The 17,861-nt window shown below is 58.8% G+C and overlaps 1 protein-coding gene across 1 annotated transcript; it reads left to right on the top strand.

The window, feature by feature from the left end:
- The first annotated feature begins 270 nt into the window (after nt 1–270).
- PPP1R14A (protein phosphatase 1 regulatory inhibitor subunit 14A) lies at nt 271–4,310 on the top strand. The gene is made up of 4 exons (XM_012774759.3): nt 271–552; nt 2,543–2,623; nt 3,165–3,197; nt 4,121–4,310. Exons 1-4 carry the CDS (start codon nt 352–354, stop codon nt 4,247–4,249), a joined length of 444 nt encoding a protein of 147 aa, XP_012630213.1. The 5' UTR covers nt 271–351; the 3' UTR covers nt 4,250–4,310.
- The last annotated feature ends 13,551 nt before the right edge of the window (nt 4,311–17,861 follow it).

Raw genomic sequence — 17,861 nt, 5'->3', positions numbered from 1 at the left:
TCCCTCGCAGGGAAAACGGCGCGGGGGTTCCTGCACCGCCGCCCGCAGCCGCCAGAGGGCGCAGCCAGGCTGGGTCCCCGAGCGTCTGTCCCGGGACCCCGCCCTCCCCGGGATCCAGGGGACCCTCGGACCCTGCCCATACCTGAACCGGCCGTGACCGCCGGCTTCGAGCCAGCGCCGCGGCCTGCTCTCGCTTGCTGCGCAGACGGGGAAACTGAGGCCCGGGGCGGGAGGGGCGGGGCCGGTCCCCCGCGAGCCGAGCGCCCGCCCCCGGCCGGCCCCGCCCCGGCCAGTAAGAGGCTCCCCGGGCGGGCGAGGGCGCACAGCCGCGCCGGGCCGGCCAGCACCGGGATGGCAGCGCAGCGGCTGGGCAAGCGCGTGCTGAGCAAGCTGCAGTCTCCGTCGCGCGCCCGCGGGCCGGGGGGCAGCCCGGGGGGGCTGCAGAAGCGGCACGCGCGCGTCACCGTCAAGTATGACCGGCGGGAGCTGCAGCGGCGGCTGGACGTGGAAAAGTGGATCGACGGGCGCCTGGAAGAGCTGTACCGCGGCAGGGTGAGGCGCGGAGGGTGTGGGGGCTGGGGGCGGGGGCGGGGGCGGGGTGGTCCGGCACAGACCGAGCCTGGGCGTCGTCGGGACCCTAGGCTCCTGGGGTCTTGGTGCACGCTCGCTGGTGCACATGCAGCCTGGTGTGCACAAGAGGACGCACGACCCGGGGCTGGGCAGTCCCTAGCTTGGCCGTCCGCTCTCAATGGCACTCGGCTTGTGGGTAGAGAGATACACACACACACACACACACACGCACACACACGTGCGCACGCGCGCACGCATGCACGCACGCAAACTTGAGTCCCCAGAGATGTGTCCAAACACCTGGGAAGGGCCAGAGGTTAACATATGGGGGTGAGGAGGAAAACTTGGGGAGCCAGAACAGCCATGTCTGCAGACGGAGCAGGGGGAGGGGACCGTCTTCACTGCAAACACAGATGTAGCGACAGGGGAGACGCGACCACGGGGAGAGCGCAGCAAAGGAAGGAACTGCACGGCCACACGTCTGTGCCCGGTGATGGAAGCTGTCGCCACGCAGACACAGCGACAGAAGCAGCAGCCATACACAGACTCCCAAGGATGCAAGCTGTGGTCACTCGCAGATCAACATATGCAGCAGCCCTGGCCACCCACGGGCGCAACAGCACAGGCCACAGCCATGTGCAGACACACAACGCTACAACTACACACGGACAGGAAATGACTCAAGTTACAGCTGTTCGCAGATACACAGCGGTCCCAGCTGTTGGGACGGACAGACAATACCAGCAGCGATAGCTACCCTTGGATGTAAAATGACTCAAGTTACAACCATCCGTTGTCCCCTAAAGAAAAAGCCACGACCACCTACAAACACAGTGACAGATGCTACAGCCACTCAGAGGCACAAAGCGAGGGAGCATGTAGAAGCCCCCAGACAGGAAGCAGTGTCAGCCACAGGCACACACGGACGTACGATGGCGGAGGCCACAGCTGCCCATGGGCACACAAGAGCACAAACTACAGCTCCCTGTGTTGACATGGTGACGTCATATGAGGCCTTCCCCAGATGGCGGGCACTACAGCTCACCCTGGACTCGTGACGACAGACAGACACACGCAAGCCAGAGCCACACACCGCACACCTGGGGGACTGTAGATGCCACATACCTGTGCACCCTCAGCCAGCCCTGGACCCTTGGCCTCGGGCTCTGGCCCACGGGCAGTGATGCACACGTGTGTCACACGCACACAGACGCCTCCAGCCTTTGCCGAGCCCTCTTCACCACTGGGGAACCCCCACCACCCAGCCCTGAGGCCGACCACAGGACTCTGGGTGGGGGAGGGAGGAATCTGTAGCCTCAGCAGCTGGGGCCTGTCCCCGGCAAGGGTCCTGAGCCAGCCTGCCTTTGGGCCACTGCCCCTAAAGGACATACTACGCGTCCCATCTTGGCCACTCAAAGTTAGACACATGACTCATGTCACACCCACATTGGGGGGCCTGGGTGTGCCTTCCACCCGACTCCCCAGGCTGCACTTTGGCCCTGGGGCTGGCCCAACCCCCCCCCTGCCCTGTCCCCTGGGGGAAGGGGCCGCCCCAGCAGGCTCCGGCCTGCCAGGCCCTCCTCCTCCCCCGCACCTAGCGCTCAGACTTTTCCTTGAAAGGGCAGAAGCCAGCCCCTCTCCCGAGTCCCAGATCTGCCGTTCCAAGACCGCGCGGGGCCTGCTTCCTCTGTGGGAACCGGGGCCAAGGGGAAAGGCGCGTGCCAGCCCCGAGGCCCCAGGGCCCATGGGCGCAGCGTCGGCTGGTACAGGCCCAGGCCGCCCTCATTCCATCTGCCACCCCTCCCCCAGCACCCAGATGTTCCCGCCTTGGCGGTGCTGTCCGCGACTGCCACTTTGTTGCTCCAGATCCCGCCAGCTGGGCTCTGGGGCCCGTGGGGCTCCTCTAGAGCCCGGGACAAGGGCAAGGGAGGGCGGGGACCGGGACCCTCACCACCCTCCCTCCTCGCCTTAGGAGGCAGACATGCCTGATGAGGTCAACATCGATGAACTGTTGGAATTAGAGAGTGAAGACGAGAGAAGCCGGAAAATCCAAGTAGGTGGGGGGAAAGCTGCCCCTCGTTCTTTACTTTGCACCCCCCTAAAAGTAATAGCAATAGTTAATGTGTTTATTGAGCACTTACTATATACCAGGCACTTAGTTTGATTGCTTTTCACTTATTAACTCATTTAATCTTCACAAAACCCTACCAAGTGGGCGCTAGTATAATCTCCACTTTCCAGATGAGGAAAATGAGGCCCAGAGAGGTTTAGTCACTTGTCCCAGGGTGTCTCAGTTCAGAAGGAGCAGAGCGGGGAGTCAAACCCAGGCAGTCTGGCTGCCATGTCCTCACTGTCATGGCTTAGGCTGCGTGACCCTCTCCTCCTCTCTGAATCTAGTGACCTAACCCTGCCCGCATGGCTTAGGTCTTCCAGCTGTGCTGCTCCTTCCTGGAAGCCAGGTGGGCAGTCCACCCTGGAGTCTGACTTACATTTGTCTTGCTGCCTTGGGGCTTCTGGGGAGAGGGAAGGGGCTGGAGTGGGGGTAGGTATTAGTCACTTACTGGTTTGTTTGTTTTTGCGGGGGGGTTGTTTAGGGACTCCTGAAGTCGTGCACAAACCCCACTGAGGTGAGTGTCCCCTGCCCCGTTACAGGCCCTGTCCTGTCCCCCTGGACCCTGATGGGGAGAGGGAACTCTGGGGAGCTCTGTCTCTCTCGCAGCTCCTGGTCTCCAGGGGTGTCCTTTGTGTCCCTCCTACGTGTCTCTCCCCTCCTACCCCTTCTGCTGCGGCTCCTCATCTCCTCCCCATCCCTGTCCTATCCCTGCCTCTCTGCTGCGCTCGGTCCTCGCCCCGGGCCTCCGGTCTCTGGGCCAGCCTCCCTCTGTCTCCCCCGTCTACTGCCTCCAGCACCCCGGGGCTCCCTTCCCAGCCCAGCGGGGCCTCGCCGGCCTTCCAGGCCCGGAAGCCGAGCGCCCGACCCTCCCACTTCCTTCCCTGCTTTAAAAGGGAAAAATATTCATGTTTCTCTATCCAGCTCTGGGCAGCCCGAGGGACAAACGTCACCGAGTGTCTGTCCACCTTGGAGCCGGGTCAGGCCTCTATCTCTGGGGACCCCCCTGGTCCCTCTTGGCCTGAGAAATATGTCACTGGTCACTCTGCGTCTCTTTCTCTGTCCCTGTGTCTCCCTCCTGCCGTCTCTAGTGTCTCTCTGTTTTTCTCTCCCTGTGTCTGTCTCTCTGTCTGCCTCCATCTCTCTCTGCTGTCCCCCCACCTGCCCCGTCTCTCCCGGTCCCCTGCCACCCCGTCTGTCTCTCCCTGCATCTCTTCCCCCATGTTTGTCTGTCTGTCTGTCTGTCCCCCCACCTGCCCCGTCTCTCCCAGTCCCCTGCCACCCTGTCTGTCTCTCCCTGCATCTCTTGCTCCATGTCTGTCTGTCTGTCTGTCACTTTCTCCTCTGTCGTCTCTACCAGAGAGCAGGAGGAGGGCCGAGGGACTGTGGCGGGGTGCCCCTGCCACTCCCGTGTCCTCAGCGTCCCCGCCCTGTCCCCAGGACTTCATCCGGGAGCTGCTGGCGAAGCTACGTGGCCTCCACAAGCAGCCGGGCCCCCGCCAGCCCAGCCCCTCCAGCGACAGCAGCCTGAGCCCCCGCCAGGACCGCGCCCGCACCGGGCACCCCTGACCCCGCCTCCGCACCGCCCGCGGCTTGTTTATAAGTTGTATTTAATGGTCTGTGACAGTGACACCGCGTGGCTGTCCTTCTTCTCCCTGGTCACCCCGGGCTGCCCCCTCTCAACCTCCCTCTCCCCCGCTGCGTCCTCGTGTCCCCACACTGTCCTCTTGTCCCCGCGCCGCAGCTGGGCCTGCCAGATGGAGAGTCACTCCTCCTGAGCCAGAGAGCGTGAGAACCGGCCCTGTGGCCCCGCGTCCCCCAGGACTCACATCCTGTCCTCACCTCCCCCCGGCCTGGCCGGTCCCAGCCAGCAGGGCCTCTGCGTGGGGGTGGCAATCAGGGCTCCTGCGGGAACCACCGCCAGATCCCTGGGCCGGGGGAGATGCACATGACCAAATGCGGCTGGTAATCAGCTCAACACAAGCCATCACACCGCAAACACATCGTCATCCGCTCTGTGACATTTACTGGGCAGTCACTGTGTGCTTGGCGTGGCTGCTGGTACCGAGGCTACAGAGATGAGACGCTCACACGCCAGTGCGAGAGAAGGGCCGGAGTGCAGAGGATTCGAGCAAGGTGTGCTGGATGGTCCGAGAGACTAGGGAGCCCTAGCTGGGGAGGAAGCTGTTCACTCTTGGGGTGGTGAAGAAATCTGGGAGGGCTTCCTGAAGGAAGTAGCATTAAGGGAGGGCTTTGAGGGATGCATAGGAGTTGCGTGAAATGGGAACCCCTATCTGAGGATCCTGAACTTGTGGGTGGAGGGATTGCTATCGGGGAAGATCCAGGCAAATACCGATATTGGCAGGATGGACAATGTCCCCCAGAGCTGGGTCAGGGAAGCCCCCTACTGAACCCGGGTTAATCTTCTCATGCTGGGGCGTGGAGAGGCCTGGAGAGTCCCAGGGCAGAGGCTGGGCCATCAGAAGTGGGTTGTGGCTATTCACCAAAAACTGCGGAAGTATTTCGACATTTTAGTGACAGGTCTGGTCATACCAGCGGTCCCAGTCGGGTACAGGCAGGACTGGAGTGGGGCTGCGGCTGCGCTTGGACTGGGCAGGGCCAGGGCTGGTCTCTCGTCTGGGGTATTTCACCCCAGGACAAGCACATCTCCCGCCTCGTCTGTGCTGACCCTGCTCCCATCCCCACCCTGTGCCAGTCAGCTGCCCCGCCGGGACCAGGCGCCCTCCCAGGGGGCCGGGGCTCCCATCTGGCAGGAAGAGAAGCTGCTCTTGGAGGAACACCCAGGGGTGCCCTGGCCTGTCCCTCAGGTGACCTTGCGTCCTTGTGCAGACAGACCTCAAAGCCTTCAGTGCCCCTTTCCTCCACACAAACGCACAGAAACGTCAAGAATGAACGAATCGCTCCTCCCGGCATCCCAGTGCCCGGGCCGATGTCCCAGAAAACCCCACTTGGGCCCTGGGGACTCTTAGGACTTCCCCCTCAAAGAACCTGTTTTTGGTTCCTCATCTTTGTGGGGGCGGCATGAGCTCAAGACCCAGGATCTAAATTCCTGGGCGTGCCATGTGTTAAGCCTCTCGGTGTCTTCATCGGGGAAATAGGGACTTCACAGATGAGGAAACTGAGACCCAGATTAGTGATGTCACTTGCCCAAAGTCACACAGCTGGGAAATGGTGGTGCTGGGCTTCAATGCTGGACATTGTGACTCCAGAGCCCAAATATTAACATTTACCTCCTATCCCACCTAAACCATAGCAGTGATTGTTATTCTTCAGTGATGGGAAGAGATCGACTAATTCATACTAAAGTGTTAGTGTCTGCTCACGGTCATCTGAGATATCCAGTCTAAAGAGCGATACGATTATTAATAACTGAGAACAAGGCTACACCAACAGGATTGGGAAACAGCATATCATGGTGGTTAAGAGCATGGACTCTGAGGTTACTGCCTGGATTCAAATGCCATGTCTGCGATCTCGAACAAGTCACTTAACCTGTGTCTCAGTGCCCACATCTGTGCGGTGAAGATGGTTGTAACAGGACCTACTTCCTAGGGTTATTGTGAAGTTGAAGTGCAGAGCATAGACTAGCCGGGCACACACATAATAAGCATTGTTATCAACCTTAGCGTCGTGGGGAGGGGGTTGGCGTTGGCTACAGCAGCCACCATCCCTGGCCGGCAAGATGTCCCTGGGAACGCTGAATCACAGGCCCTCTGATACACAAAAGTCCCAAAGGGCACAGCGTATCTGTCCCCACACCCCCAGTCGTGGCTGGCGCCTGCCTCCCACGGTCTGTGGTCTGTCCCCACCTCGGCAGCCGGATGACGCCCTCTCTCCCACCCTTGTCTCCATCCACCCTGTTCCCTCTTCCTCTTTCCCCCAAAGTTCTTTTTTTTCTTTTTTTTAAATTTCTTAGTATTCCAGTATTTCTGCAAATTCAAACAGCTGTGCATCTCTGTCCTGTTACTTTCGTCCCCACAAGCCAGACCTGCCCAACGCCACCCTCGCCTTGCTCCTGTCACGCAAGGCCCCGTGCTGGAGGTCCTCCGTGCCATCGCCCCCCAGTCTTCCCTCTGCAAGTCCCCCAGCCTGCGCCACGCCCTGCCCCGCAACTTTTCTGCCTGCTTCTCCCTCCTGTCCCTCACCCACGCCGGCTCCTTCCCCATCCTCAGTCCCACCCGTCTCCTCCCCTCGGGGACCACGTGTCGTCTGCCTGAAGCTGCCCTCCCCGCACAGCCCCCAGCTTCTGACACTTGGATGCAATCTCAGAGGAGTGTCCTTGAGCACCTCGTCTAAGGAGTGCCCTCAGTCACCATCCTGTCACCTGATCTATTTTCTCCATTGAATTTATTGCACCCTGAAGTGATCTGTATCTGTCTCCACCACCGCCCCCCTGACACCCCGACCTTCAGAGTATGAGCTCCTCCCGGCCTGCCTTGGGTATCCCCATGTTCCCAATCTCTAGAACAGCGCCCCCAGGCGGCCACACCCTCTCCACGCACTGGAGCCCTCCTCGTGCGGACGTGAGGCCTCGGCGCGCCCCCTTGTGGCCGCCGCGTGAGTCGCTTTGGAACGCCACCTGAGCCGCCCGGGACGGGAGCCAGTCCTCAGGTGGCGCTGGCATGCGATCAACAGCAGGCGCCGCAGGTAGATACCGCAGAGCGCTCACCCACCTTTATCCCCCATCCGCACCAGAGGCTCGCTGACTACTTGATAAATATTAGAATTGGGCTTGCACTGATGATTGGTCCTCAGAAGTGGCTAAAATGTTTTTAAAGTACTTCTCACCCTCGTAATAAAGAGGGCAGGAAAGCTCTTAGTGAAGAGTTTATCATGGTTGGTATAAAATCAGCCTACAAAAATCAATATCACTTTACTAACTCTGTAATAGCCAATTAAAACGTAATTTCTAAAAATTGTGCCCATCTCAAGAGCAACAAAAACAATAAAGTATCCAACAATTGACTTAAGGATGCATAAGCTCTTGATGGAAAAATCATTAAAACATCAATAAAGGATATAGATGATAATCTGAAAAATGATATCATCTGTGCCCTCGGGTAGGGTATTGTAATATTATTCACGCGTCAATTCTCTCCAAATCAACCAATTCAAAGCAATCTTAATCAAAATTCCAGATAAGTTTTTTTCAGACACTTGATAAAACCTATTCTAAAATTTGTACAGAGGAATAAAAGTGTTCAAATAGCTAAGTTAACAGTAAAAAGGAAAACGGGGACCAGGCATAGTTGCTTGCCCCTATAATCCTAGTACTTTGGAAGGAAGGTTAAGGCAGGAGGATCGCTTGATGCCAGGAGTTCGAGACCAGCCTGGGCAACATAGTGAGACCCTGTTTCTATGAAAAAAAAAAATTGGTGGGGCATGGTGGTGTACTAGGGAGGCTGAGGCAGGAGGATCACTTGAGCCCAGGAGTTTGGAGTAGGACGGGCTCCTAATCCAGTATGACTGGTGTCCTTATAAGAAAGTGGCCGGGTGAAGACACAGCCATGCAGAGAATGCCATGTGGAGATGGAGGCAGAGACTGGAGTCACACTGCCACAAAGCCAAAGGACACCTGATACTGCCAGAAGCTGAGATAAGGACCATCCAGGCACCTTGGTTTCAGACTTCCAGCCATTTCCTGTTGTTTTAAGCCACTCTGTTGTACTTTGTTACTGTCACTCTAGGAAACTAACACACAGATCACTACCCAGAATTCAAGATTTGTTTACTTCTTAAAGGCAAAATTTATACACAAAGGAATGCAAAATTCAAAGTGTGCCATTTGATGGGTTCTGACAAATGCCTATACCTGTGTAATCCCAACCTCATCAAGAAATAGAACGTCATCCCAGAAAACTCCCTCATGCCCTTTTTAGCTGTAGTGCTTTAAAGCAAACCATAGCTATCATGTAATTTCAACCATGAATATTTCAGTATCTTTCTCTAACAAACAATGGCTTTACAAAAATTGTGACCATATTGCCATGATCATGCTAAAAAAATTAACATTTCCTTAATTTCTTATAATGCACAATCTGTGTTCAAATGTCCCTGATTATCTCAGAAATGTATTTTTAAGTTGGCTTGTTCAAATCAGGATCCATATAAGATCCACACATTGCATTTTATTTATTTTAGAGACAAGGCCTTGCTCTGCCGCCCAGGCTGAAGTGCAGTGGTGCGATCATAGCTCACTGTGGCCTTCAACTCCGGGACTCAAGCCATCCTCCTCCCTCAGCCTCCCGAGTAGCTGGGACTACAGGTGCGCACCACCATGCCCGGCTAGCTTTTTAATTTTTATTTTTATAGAGACAAGGTCTCTCTATGTTGTCCAGGCTTATCTCAAACTCCTGGCCTCAAAGGGGTCTTTTGCCTTGGCCTCCCAAAGGATTGGGATTATAGGCGCGAGGCACACCTGGCTTTACATCTTGAATCTATGGGGATTCTGAACCTGGCATCCAAGGACCTCCAAAGGATCCAGAGATAGAGTTCTTGGGGTTCATGACTTTGGATGGAAAAAATTACATCTTTATTTTCAGTAACTTCTAACTGAAATCTCACATTTCTTTCAATCACGCCCTGGGCCACATGCTCCCTCCGTCGCCCACAGCCACTGTCCCAGTGCGTCTCCTGTCTTCTTTCCCCATCCTCGCTCTCAGCTTCTTATTTCACAAAAGCCACCAGAAGACAACCTGCTCATTCTCCCCACCCCCCTGGCGTCTGTGCCAGCAGACATGATCCCCCCTGTCACAGTGGGTCAGCTGTCCCAAAGGCCACCCTCCACGTAGGGACTTCCCCATCTTCCCACGATTCCCCAAGGCCATTGCTCCAGCGAGTCTCCCCTCCGCCCTGCGCCACCGTCAACTCCCCCCCACAGTCCCTCCCACTGGCACAAAACACATCACTTCTTCCACCTGAGAACAAAACACAAAACAAAACTCCCTGAACTTCCTCCAGCTCCAGCCCCATTTCTTTGTTTTGCTTCACAGCAAAACTTCTCACGAGAGATGTTTCCAGTTCTCTCTTGCACGCTTTCCAATCAAACGTTCACGTTTCACTGTCCCCAGAAATGCGCTTGTCCGGGCCCCTGCGGGGCAGATCTAAGTCCCATCCTGTCCTCATCTTACCTGACCTGTCAGCGGCATCTCATCCAGCTGACTAGCGGCCTGTCCCTTGAGTGCTTTCTGTACAGCCACACTCTCTGGCCACCTCCCTCCACCCCCCTGCTGGTTCCCTCCCTGTATCTTCCTCACGTCCCCATCATGAGGGACAGCCCAGGTCCTATCCTCGGTCCCTTTCTGCACCTCTCCCCTGACTTCTAGAAGCAACACTTGCATGTGGGATTCGCATCTCAAACTCCACACCTCTGCAGCTGAGCTCCCGGCCTCTCCCTGACCCGCCCCTCCCTCCCCTAGGTGGCCGCATCTCAGGGGACATTGCCTCCACTGCCCCTCCAACTGCTCCTGCCACAGACCCTGCAGTCATCCTTGACATGCCTCGGACAGTTTCCCTCAAGTCCATAACTTATTCACCCACAAATTCTGCTGAGGTAGGCAGAATAGTGGCTCCCCAAAGATATCTTAATCCTACAGAAGGAAAAAGAATCTTTGCAGAGGTGACTGTGTTAAGGATCTCGAGTTGGGGACAGTCACCTGGCCTGGCGTATCCAGGCGGGCTCCAAGTGCAATCACAGGTGTATAAGAGGCAGGCAGAGGGAGATCTGATACAAACAGGAGAAGCTGACGTGAAGATGGAGCAGAGAGATTCCGAGATGCTGGCCTTGAAGACTGCAGTGGTGTGGCCACAAGCGAAGGAATGCCGGCAGCCACCAGCAGCTGGAAGACGCAAAGAACAAATTCTCCTCTAGAACCTTGGGAAGGAGGCTGGCCTGGGCCCTGCTGGGATCCTGATTTTGGCCCTCTGGCCTCTAGAACCGTGAGAGAGTGTAGCAGCTGCTTTTCGCTCTGGCGCTTGGAAGCAAAGGAATGAATAATTACACAAAACAGTGTTTAGAGAGAAGGGGAGAGAGGCCAGAAGAAGATGGCCTCCCCAGCTAAGCTCCTCCCGTATTTTTCTCCAAGGACACGTGCAGAGGGTCAGGGCCATCTGCTGATTTCTTTAACAATGTCCATACATATCAGCTGTTTTCAGCTGACCTTTGCACAGAAAACAAATGTCTTCGGGCAGGTGTTTTCACCTGACCCTTCATTCACCTGCTCACGTTCTTTCCACCCACCCACCCTTTCCTCCAGGCCCCGGCCCCTACAAGAGAGCACATTTCTGTTGTTTGAAGCCACCAAGTTTGTGGTCATACAGTCTCACCTTCTCTGAACCGACGTGAGGGCCACACGAGCGTCCGCGCTTAGCATGGTGTCCGGCACAAGGTCAGGGCGCTCAGCGACCAGGGACTCCGCTCACTCCAGCTCCTAGGGGCAGCGGGGAGGGCGGACCCTGAGCACACCAAGTTCACGTCCCAGCCTTGCAATTGACCTGCGATCTCTGCCCAGAGACTGTACTGCTTTGCGGATGACTTTAGCGCCTGCTCCACCCGCTGGTTGAGATTCTGTATATAAAACCCCAGCCCCAGGCATGCGTGCAGTAGGGCTCGGTCACGGGAATGCGTGGCGGCAAGGCCCACGGCTAATACCTGTTACGTGCTAAAATGCACCAGGTGCTGTTCCAAGTGCATTGCCCACAGCGTCCTCACCATGAGCCCGAGAGGTTGGAACTGTGACTCCCATTTTACAGATGGGAAAACTGCAGGATCAGAAAGGCTCAGGAATTCCCAGCGGGAAGTCCATCTGGCCAGCCCCCCTCCTCCGCCCCCCACCATGGCCTCTGATGCAATCCCCCCACTCCTCCACCCCAGAGTTCGAGAACCACCCCTTTAACTGCACTGTCTCATCTTTCTGTGCCTCTGGACACTACCCACATTCCCAGGTCTTTGGGATCAATAGAAAGATTTGAGGGCTTGTTAGGGACGGATTCTGGGGTTCAGCTTCAGAGACCCTGAATCCATAGGACAGGGGGGGGCCGGGGGGGGTGATTGAAGGGTGGGCAGGGATGGCATTTTTGCAGAGGGCCTGAGGGGATTCTGACACAGGACGCCGGCCACCCCCCTCCGAGGTGTCAGCTTCTGAGTCTGACCTGGCTCCAACCCAGTCTCCCTGCACAGATGGACGCTGGCTCTGGGAGGGGCTCTGTCGCCCCCTCCGATTCCCGGGTGCTGGTTCCTGCTTCCTGAGGGTGCGCTGTGTGACTCAGTGACGTAAAAAACTCGTGCAAAGCTCAGTCCGGGTCTGGACGCGCAGGGAGAGCGAAATCACTGGGACGGAGTTTGTCGTTTGCTGTTGTCATAGTTATGACTGTGTGAGCCACCAGCCCCGCCACCTCTGCACCTCTACTCAGCTTTCTGGGCGGGGAACGTCTGAAATCGGCGTCTGAACACCCCAGCGCAGGCTGGGGAGGGCGGCATCTTCCCAATATTAGTGGGGAAGAGAGCTTGGGGTGGGGTTAGAAATAGTGTGTCCCCCAGAGGCCCAGGTTTTGCCCAGTGGGTCAGGGACAGAGAGTTTCCTAGTGATTCCAGAGAGAGACACACACACAGACCCTGGCGACCTGGTCCTGGCAGGGTCTGAGGCTCAGCGAGGGGGACCAGTGTCCCCACGGGCTGCCCCGGGCCTGCAGGACGCCTCTCCTGGGCTGCGCATGCAAGCGCAGCCGCCCGCGCTCCACAAAGACTGGGGCCACAGCGCCCTCTGGTGGGCAACGACTGAGTCCCAGGGTTAGGAGAAGTGACCCAAGGTTGGGGCTTTCAGGATTAGTGTTTGTTCCCTGTGTCCCCAACCCCAGCCCCAGCCCCTGTGCCCGTGTACCCCACTCCCGGCCTGACCACTCTGGGCTGTCATTATCTGGTGATGGGTCTGTCACTATACTGGACTTCGAGCTTTATGCAGAGTCTGGGGCCGCCCCCTGCACTGCCGTGTCCCAGCGTGTGCACATGGGGCTGGGGACTGCAATACTCCAGAAATGAGTGAGTGCGCCTGCTAACCTCTCCCTTCTCTCTGCCTTGAAGCCTTTGCTCCAGACCCTCTGCTGGGGAGTTTTCCTTAATAAAGTCCCCAAACTCCACCCTCCAGGTTGTCCAGGTGTCTATGTGGGCTAGGGCACAGCCTGGAGCCCACCTTACTCTGTCTCCATGCTGGCTGCTTGTCTCAGAGCTGCACTTGGACAGTGGGGAGGGACGAGAACATAATGATTAATTCATACATATGTTTGTTCAACAAATAATTTTTTTTTTTTGAGACAGAGTCTCACTCTGTTTCCCAGACTAGAGTGCCGTGGCATCAGCCTAGCTCACAGCAACCTCAAACTCCTGGGCTCAAGTGATCCTTCTGCCTCAGCCTCCTGAGTAGCTGGAACTACAGGCATGTGCCACCATGCCCGGCTAATTTTTCCTGTATATTTTTAGTTGGCCAATTAATTTCTTTCTATTTATAGTAGAGATGGGGGTCTGGCTCTTGCTCAGGCTGGTCTTGAACTCCTGACCTCGAGCAATCTTCCTGCCTCAGCCTCTCAGAGTGCTAGGATTATAGGCATGAGCCACCACGCCCGGCCCTATTCAACAAATAATTTTGAGCACAACTATTTGTCATGCCCCGTTTTAGGCACTGGGGAGATAGCAGTGGATGGAAAAATGATCCCTTCCTTCATAGAGCTGATGTTCTAACGGGTGGAGACAGACAACAAACCAAATAACTAAATAGAAATATATTAATAATATGATAACAAACTATATGATTAGTATTTCAAAGAAAATTAAGGATTTAAGGGGACAGAGAATCAAAGGGGCTGCTATTTTAGCTGGACTTGTCTTTGAGGAGGTGACAATGGGAGACCTTAATGTAGTGAGGGGTGGAGCCATGAGGGGATCTGTGGGAGGAGCATTCCAGGCAGAGAAAGTAGCAAGTGCAAAGGTCCTGTGGCTGAAGCAGGACTGGAATGTTCCAAGAACAGGGAGGGGGCCAGTGTGGCTGAGGCAAAGTTAGCCAAGGGAAGGAAGGAGGAGAAGAAATGTGATGCGGGTTGAGGAAGATGGAATAGGGCCTGAGGGCTTTGCATTTTATTCTAATTGTGAAAGAAGCCACTGGGGTTTTTGCACCAGAGTGCTTTGATGGTGATAGATGTTTTATATAGCCCGGGCTGGCCACCTGGGGAGAACAGCCGTGGGGGACAGGGTGGGACCCCCTTGATGGAGCTGCAGCCACAGTCCAGGCAGATGATGAAGGTCAAGACCAGGGCACAGGCTGTGTGTGAATGGGAGATGAGTTAGTGGATCCCAGATCTGGGATGTGAGCACAGAGACAACAGGACTTGCTGACCGGCTTGGTGTGTGTGAGAAAAAGAAGAGGAGAGTCAGGGATGATTGATTGCACTTAGGACAAAACCCATTTGCTTCATAATGGCCTACAAGGCCCTACATGATTTGGGGCCTTGCTCTCTCCCCAACCTTGTCTCCTCCCTCCCTCCCTCCCTCTGCTCCAGTCGCTCCAGCTTTCTCACTGGTCGTGATGCTCCAAGCTTGCTCCCAGCCCTTTTGCACTGATGATCCCTGTGCCTGGACGTGCTTCCCCTCCTAGTGCCTGCGGTCACCTGCGGTCTCAGCTCAGGTGTCACCTCCTCAGAGAAGCCACTCCCTCAAGTCAACCTATCTTATTTTCCTTCTGGCATTTGTCACTCTCCGAAGTGATCTTGTTTTCCCGTCTGTCATCCTTCTCCACTAGAATGTCAGCTCCCTGAGAGCAGCGACTTTGCTTTGGTCGCGGCTGCTGCGTTCCCGGGGCCTAGGCGCGTGCCTGGAACGCCGCCGCGCTCGGGAACCGAACAAAGGCGCTGATCAGCCCCGCGCTCGCTCGCGGGCTGGCGCACAGACGAGACGCCCGGACGAATAGGCCCGGAATATTCCCGGACGGGAATACACGACAGACCCTGGGGTCACCCACATACCCTGGGGAGACCCAGAAGCCGGGGACGCCCTACTCCCGTACCCACGGCCCCGGGGACGGAGAGCCCGGGCGGGGAGGGAGCGCCCCCAGGGCGTGGGGGGGGGGAGTTCTTAGGGGAGCCCCGCCCCGCATCCCCAGCAGCCAATGGGCGCGCGGCCCTCCCGACGCCCCCTGGGACGTGTAGTCCGGGCAGGGCGCCCCCGGGCGCCGCCGCGCGCCCCTAGACTCCACGTCCCGTCGTGCGCCGGGAGGCGCGGGGATTGGCTGGGCCCCGCCCCCGGCCCGCCCCGCTCCGCTCGCGCTGCGGCCCCAAGAATGAATGAAATCGTAGCGCGCTGGGCGGCAGAGCGGGCGGCGCAGGCCGGGCTGGGCCCGCGCGCGGCGGCAGCGGCGCCCCGGGCCGGAGGCGGCCCAGCCGAGCGGGCCATGGCTACCGCCATTCAGAACCCGCTCAAGTCGTGAGTGTCCCCGCCGTCCCCGCCCCCGGCCCAGAGCCCCCAGGAGCCCTTCCCCCGCCCTCTCCAGGGCTGAGAACGGGGGCGCCGCGCGCGGACCTCACTTGAATGGGGCCCCCCAGCTCGCTCCGCCGCCCCTGGGGGCCCGCCACCCCCCGTCGCCCCCGGGGTTGGGGGCGGGAGCCCCTCCAGGTTCGCGGGGGCGCCTCTTCTTTGTCGCTGTCAGTGAAGGAATGTGGCGCGGGCTGGGGGGTGGCGGAGGCCGTTTCCCCACCCAGAGTGGGGGTAGGGGCTTCCCTCTCCTTTTCCTCCCTGCCTCCTCCCCAGTGTCTTTGGGGGTGCCGGGCTGCCCCGGGCAGGGGCTGGAAGCTCAAACACCTGAGTCCGAACCTCCTTCTCCAGGGTTTCCATCACCCTCTCCCCTCACCAAAGCACCTTTCTCTTTCCCCCCTTTCCCCGGGAACCCCGGCCCTCGCGGCCGCAGGGTGGGAGCTGAGATGCCAGGGGTCCTCGCCGAATCGATCTCTGCCGCCTCCCCGTTCCCCTCCCGGGTCCTCAGGACCTAGGAGCCCCGACACACGGCCGGCTGGACCGTGGCATCCTCCCTCCCCGCCCGAGCACATCTAACCCGAGCGTCTCCTGTCCCCCGGGCCGGACGCCGCCGGCGCGGTGCTGAGCGCCCTCGGTCTCCGGGGATTCCCTCCCTTTCTCCCGGTGCGCCTCCCTCCTCCCGGCGTTGGCTCCTCCTGGGCCCAGCGGCCGGGAACTCGGACGCCTGGGTCCCAGCCCGGCACCCGCCCCTCCCCTCCCCTCGCCCTCGCTCGCTCTCTCCACCTCTGTCCTCTGTCCCTCTCCACCTCTCTCCCGCTCCCCCTTCAGGATCCCGGACTCCGGGGTCCCAGCGCTCCCCACCCCCTTTCCCAGGCGGTGACAGCGGGCTCGGAGCGACAGGCGCACCGGCCGCTCCCGCCCTCCCTCCCTGGCGGGCGAGCGCGGCCCTCCCCTCCCCCTCTTCCCGGCCCGGCGGGGGAGGCGGAGGGCGAGCGCCCGCGGCGCCGCACAAAGGGGCCGGGGCGACCTCCCTCACCCTTCCCCCAGCCCCGCGCGCTCGCAGCCTTGACCTTGAACGTCGAGTGCTGGGGTGGGGGGCGAGGGGGCGGAGGAAGCATCCCCCACCCAAGAGTAGGGCCGTGCCTGGTGGCAGGACCACAGGCCCCCAGTCGCTCCTGGTTTCTGGCGGGAGTGGGGGCGGGGGGTGGGAGTCTGGCGAGGAGGAAGGGGGCGCAGGGACTTACAGGCACGTGCCTGCACGTGTGGCTTTGCCTCGGGCAGAGTGGGGGTGGTGGTGTATGGGGCCCAGGTCCCTGTGAGATGGCGTGTGATGGTGACACCCCTTCCTCTCCCTAAGTTGGGCACACAGACAGATGCCCTTCCTGTAAGGGACACCCTCAGACTGACCGGGAACAGGGGTCCTGTGCAGGTTGGTGGGCCTACAGGCATCCAGACCCCTTGGAGGAGGCATGGTGCAGCCTTCGCAGGGGCCTGGCCGCCAGAGTGACCTGCCCTGGGAGTGCCGGGGCCCTCTCTGCCCTCCCCTTCCAGGAGGTCTGCCGGGGTGAAGGGGAACTCACTGGCTCCTGAAACGATGTGAAAGTCAACCCCCCTTGGGAGTGGGGGCCTGCAGAGCGGCCCTCCCAAGTTCTGACTGCCTGTGTGCCAAGCCCAGCCTGAGCTTTCGATTTTCCCACCTCTGAGCCTCAGTTTTCCCATCTGTGAAAGGGGGATTGTAACACTTCTTGTTAGCTCATGGGGCTGCTGTGGGACTTAAATAGGGAGATCCTTGTAAAGCACTTAGTACAGAGCCTGACCCTGACCAAATGTAGTGATTATTATTAGTGGTATCAGTATTGATTTATCAAAATCGATTTCTACTGTGGGCCGCTGCCGCACAGGGCGCTGGGGGATGGGGGGCCTAGGAGGATTGCTTGGGCAGGGCAGAAAACTGGGAGTCCAAGTGTGTAGGAGAGTGTGGGACAGGGGTTTGGGAGGGTGACAAGGGGTGAGGAAACCTCCCCAAGTGCCAGCCGGGTCTGTGGGGAGAAACCTGCTGGTGGGCAGGGGCTTCTGGGAGGAGCACAGTGTGTCCGCCATGGGCTCCACTAGACCACACTGAAGTTGGGGGTGCGGCAGGTGCGAGCCGGAGTGTCTGAGGCTGCAGGTGTGGGGAGCAGGTGTGACAGGGTGTGCTGGGAGGTGAGGGAGGAAGGTGGCAAAGGTGCCCTCTGAGCTGAGCTGAGGGTCTGGGGGCTGGGGCGGGGTGATTGGCAGGGAGCTGAGGGTCTGGGGGGCCGGGGCGGGGTGACTGGCAGGGAGCTGAGGGTCTGGGGGGCTGGGGCAGGGTGACTGGCAGGGAGCTGAGGGTCTGGGGGGCTGGGGCGGGGTGACTGGCAGGGAGCTGTGGGTCTGGGGGGCCGGGGTGGGGTGACTTGCAGGGAGCTGAGGGTCTGGGGGGCTGGGGAGGGGTGACTGGCAGGGAGCTGAGGGTCTGGGGGGCCGGGGTGGGGTGACTGGCAGGGAGCTGAGGGGCTGGGGGGCTGGGGCGGGGTGACTGGCAGGGAGCTGAGGGTCTGGGGGGCCGGGGCGGGGTGACTGGCAGGGAGCTGAGGGTCTGGGGGGCCGGGGCGGGGTGACTGGCAG

Source organism: Microcebus murinus, chromosome 16 (genome assembly GCF_040939455.1).
Source record: "Microcebus murinus isolate Inina chromosome 16, M.murinus_Inina_mat1.0, whole genome shotgun sequence".
NCBI lineage: Eukaryota > Metazoa > Chordata > Mammalia > Primates > Cheirogaleidae > Microcebus > Microcebus murinus.
The sequence above is the reverse complement of the archived record's forward strand: the minus strand, read 5'-3'. Positions and strand labels throughout refer to the sequence as shown.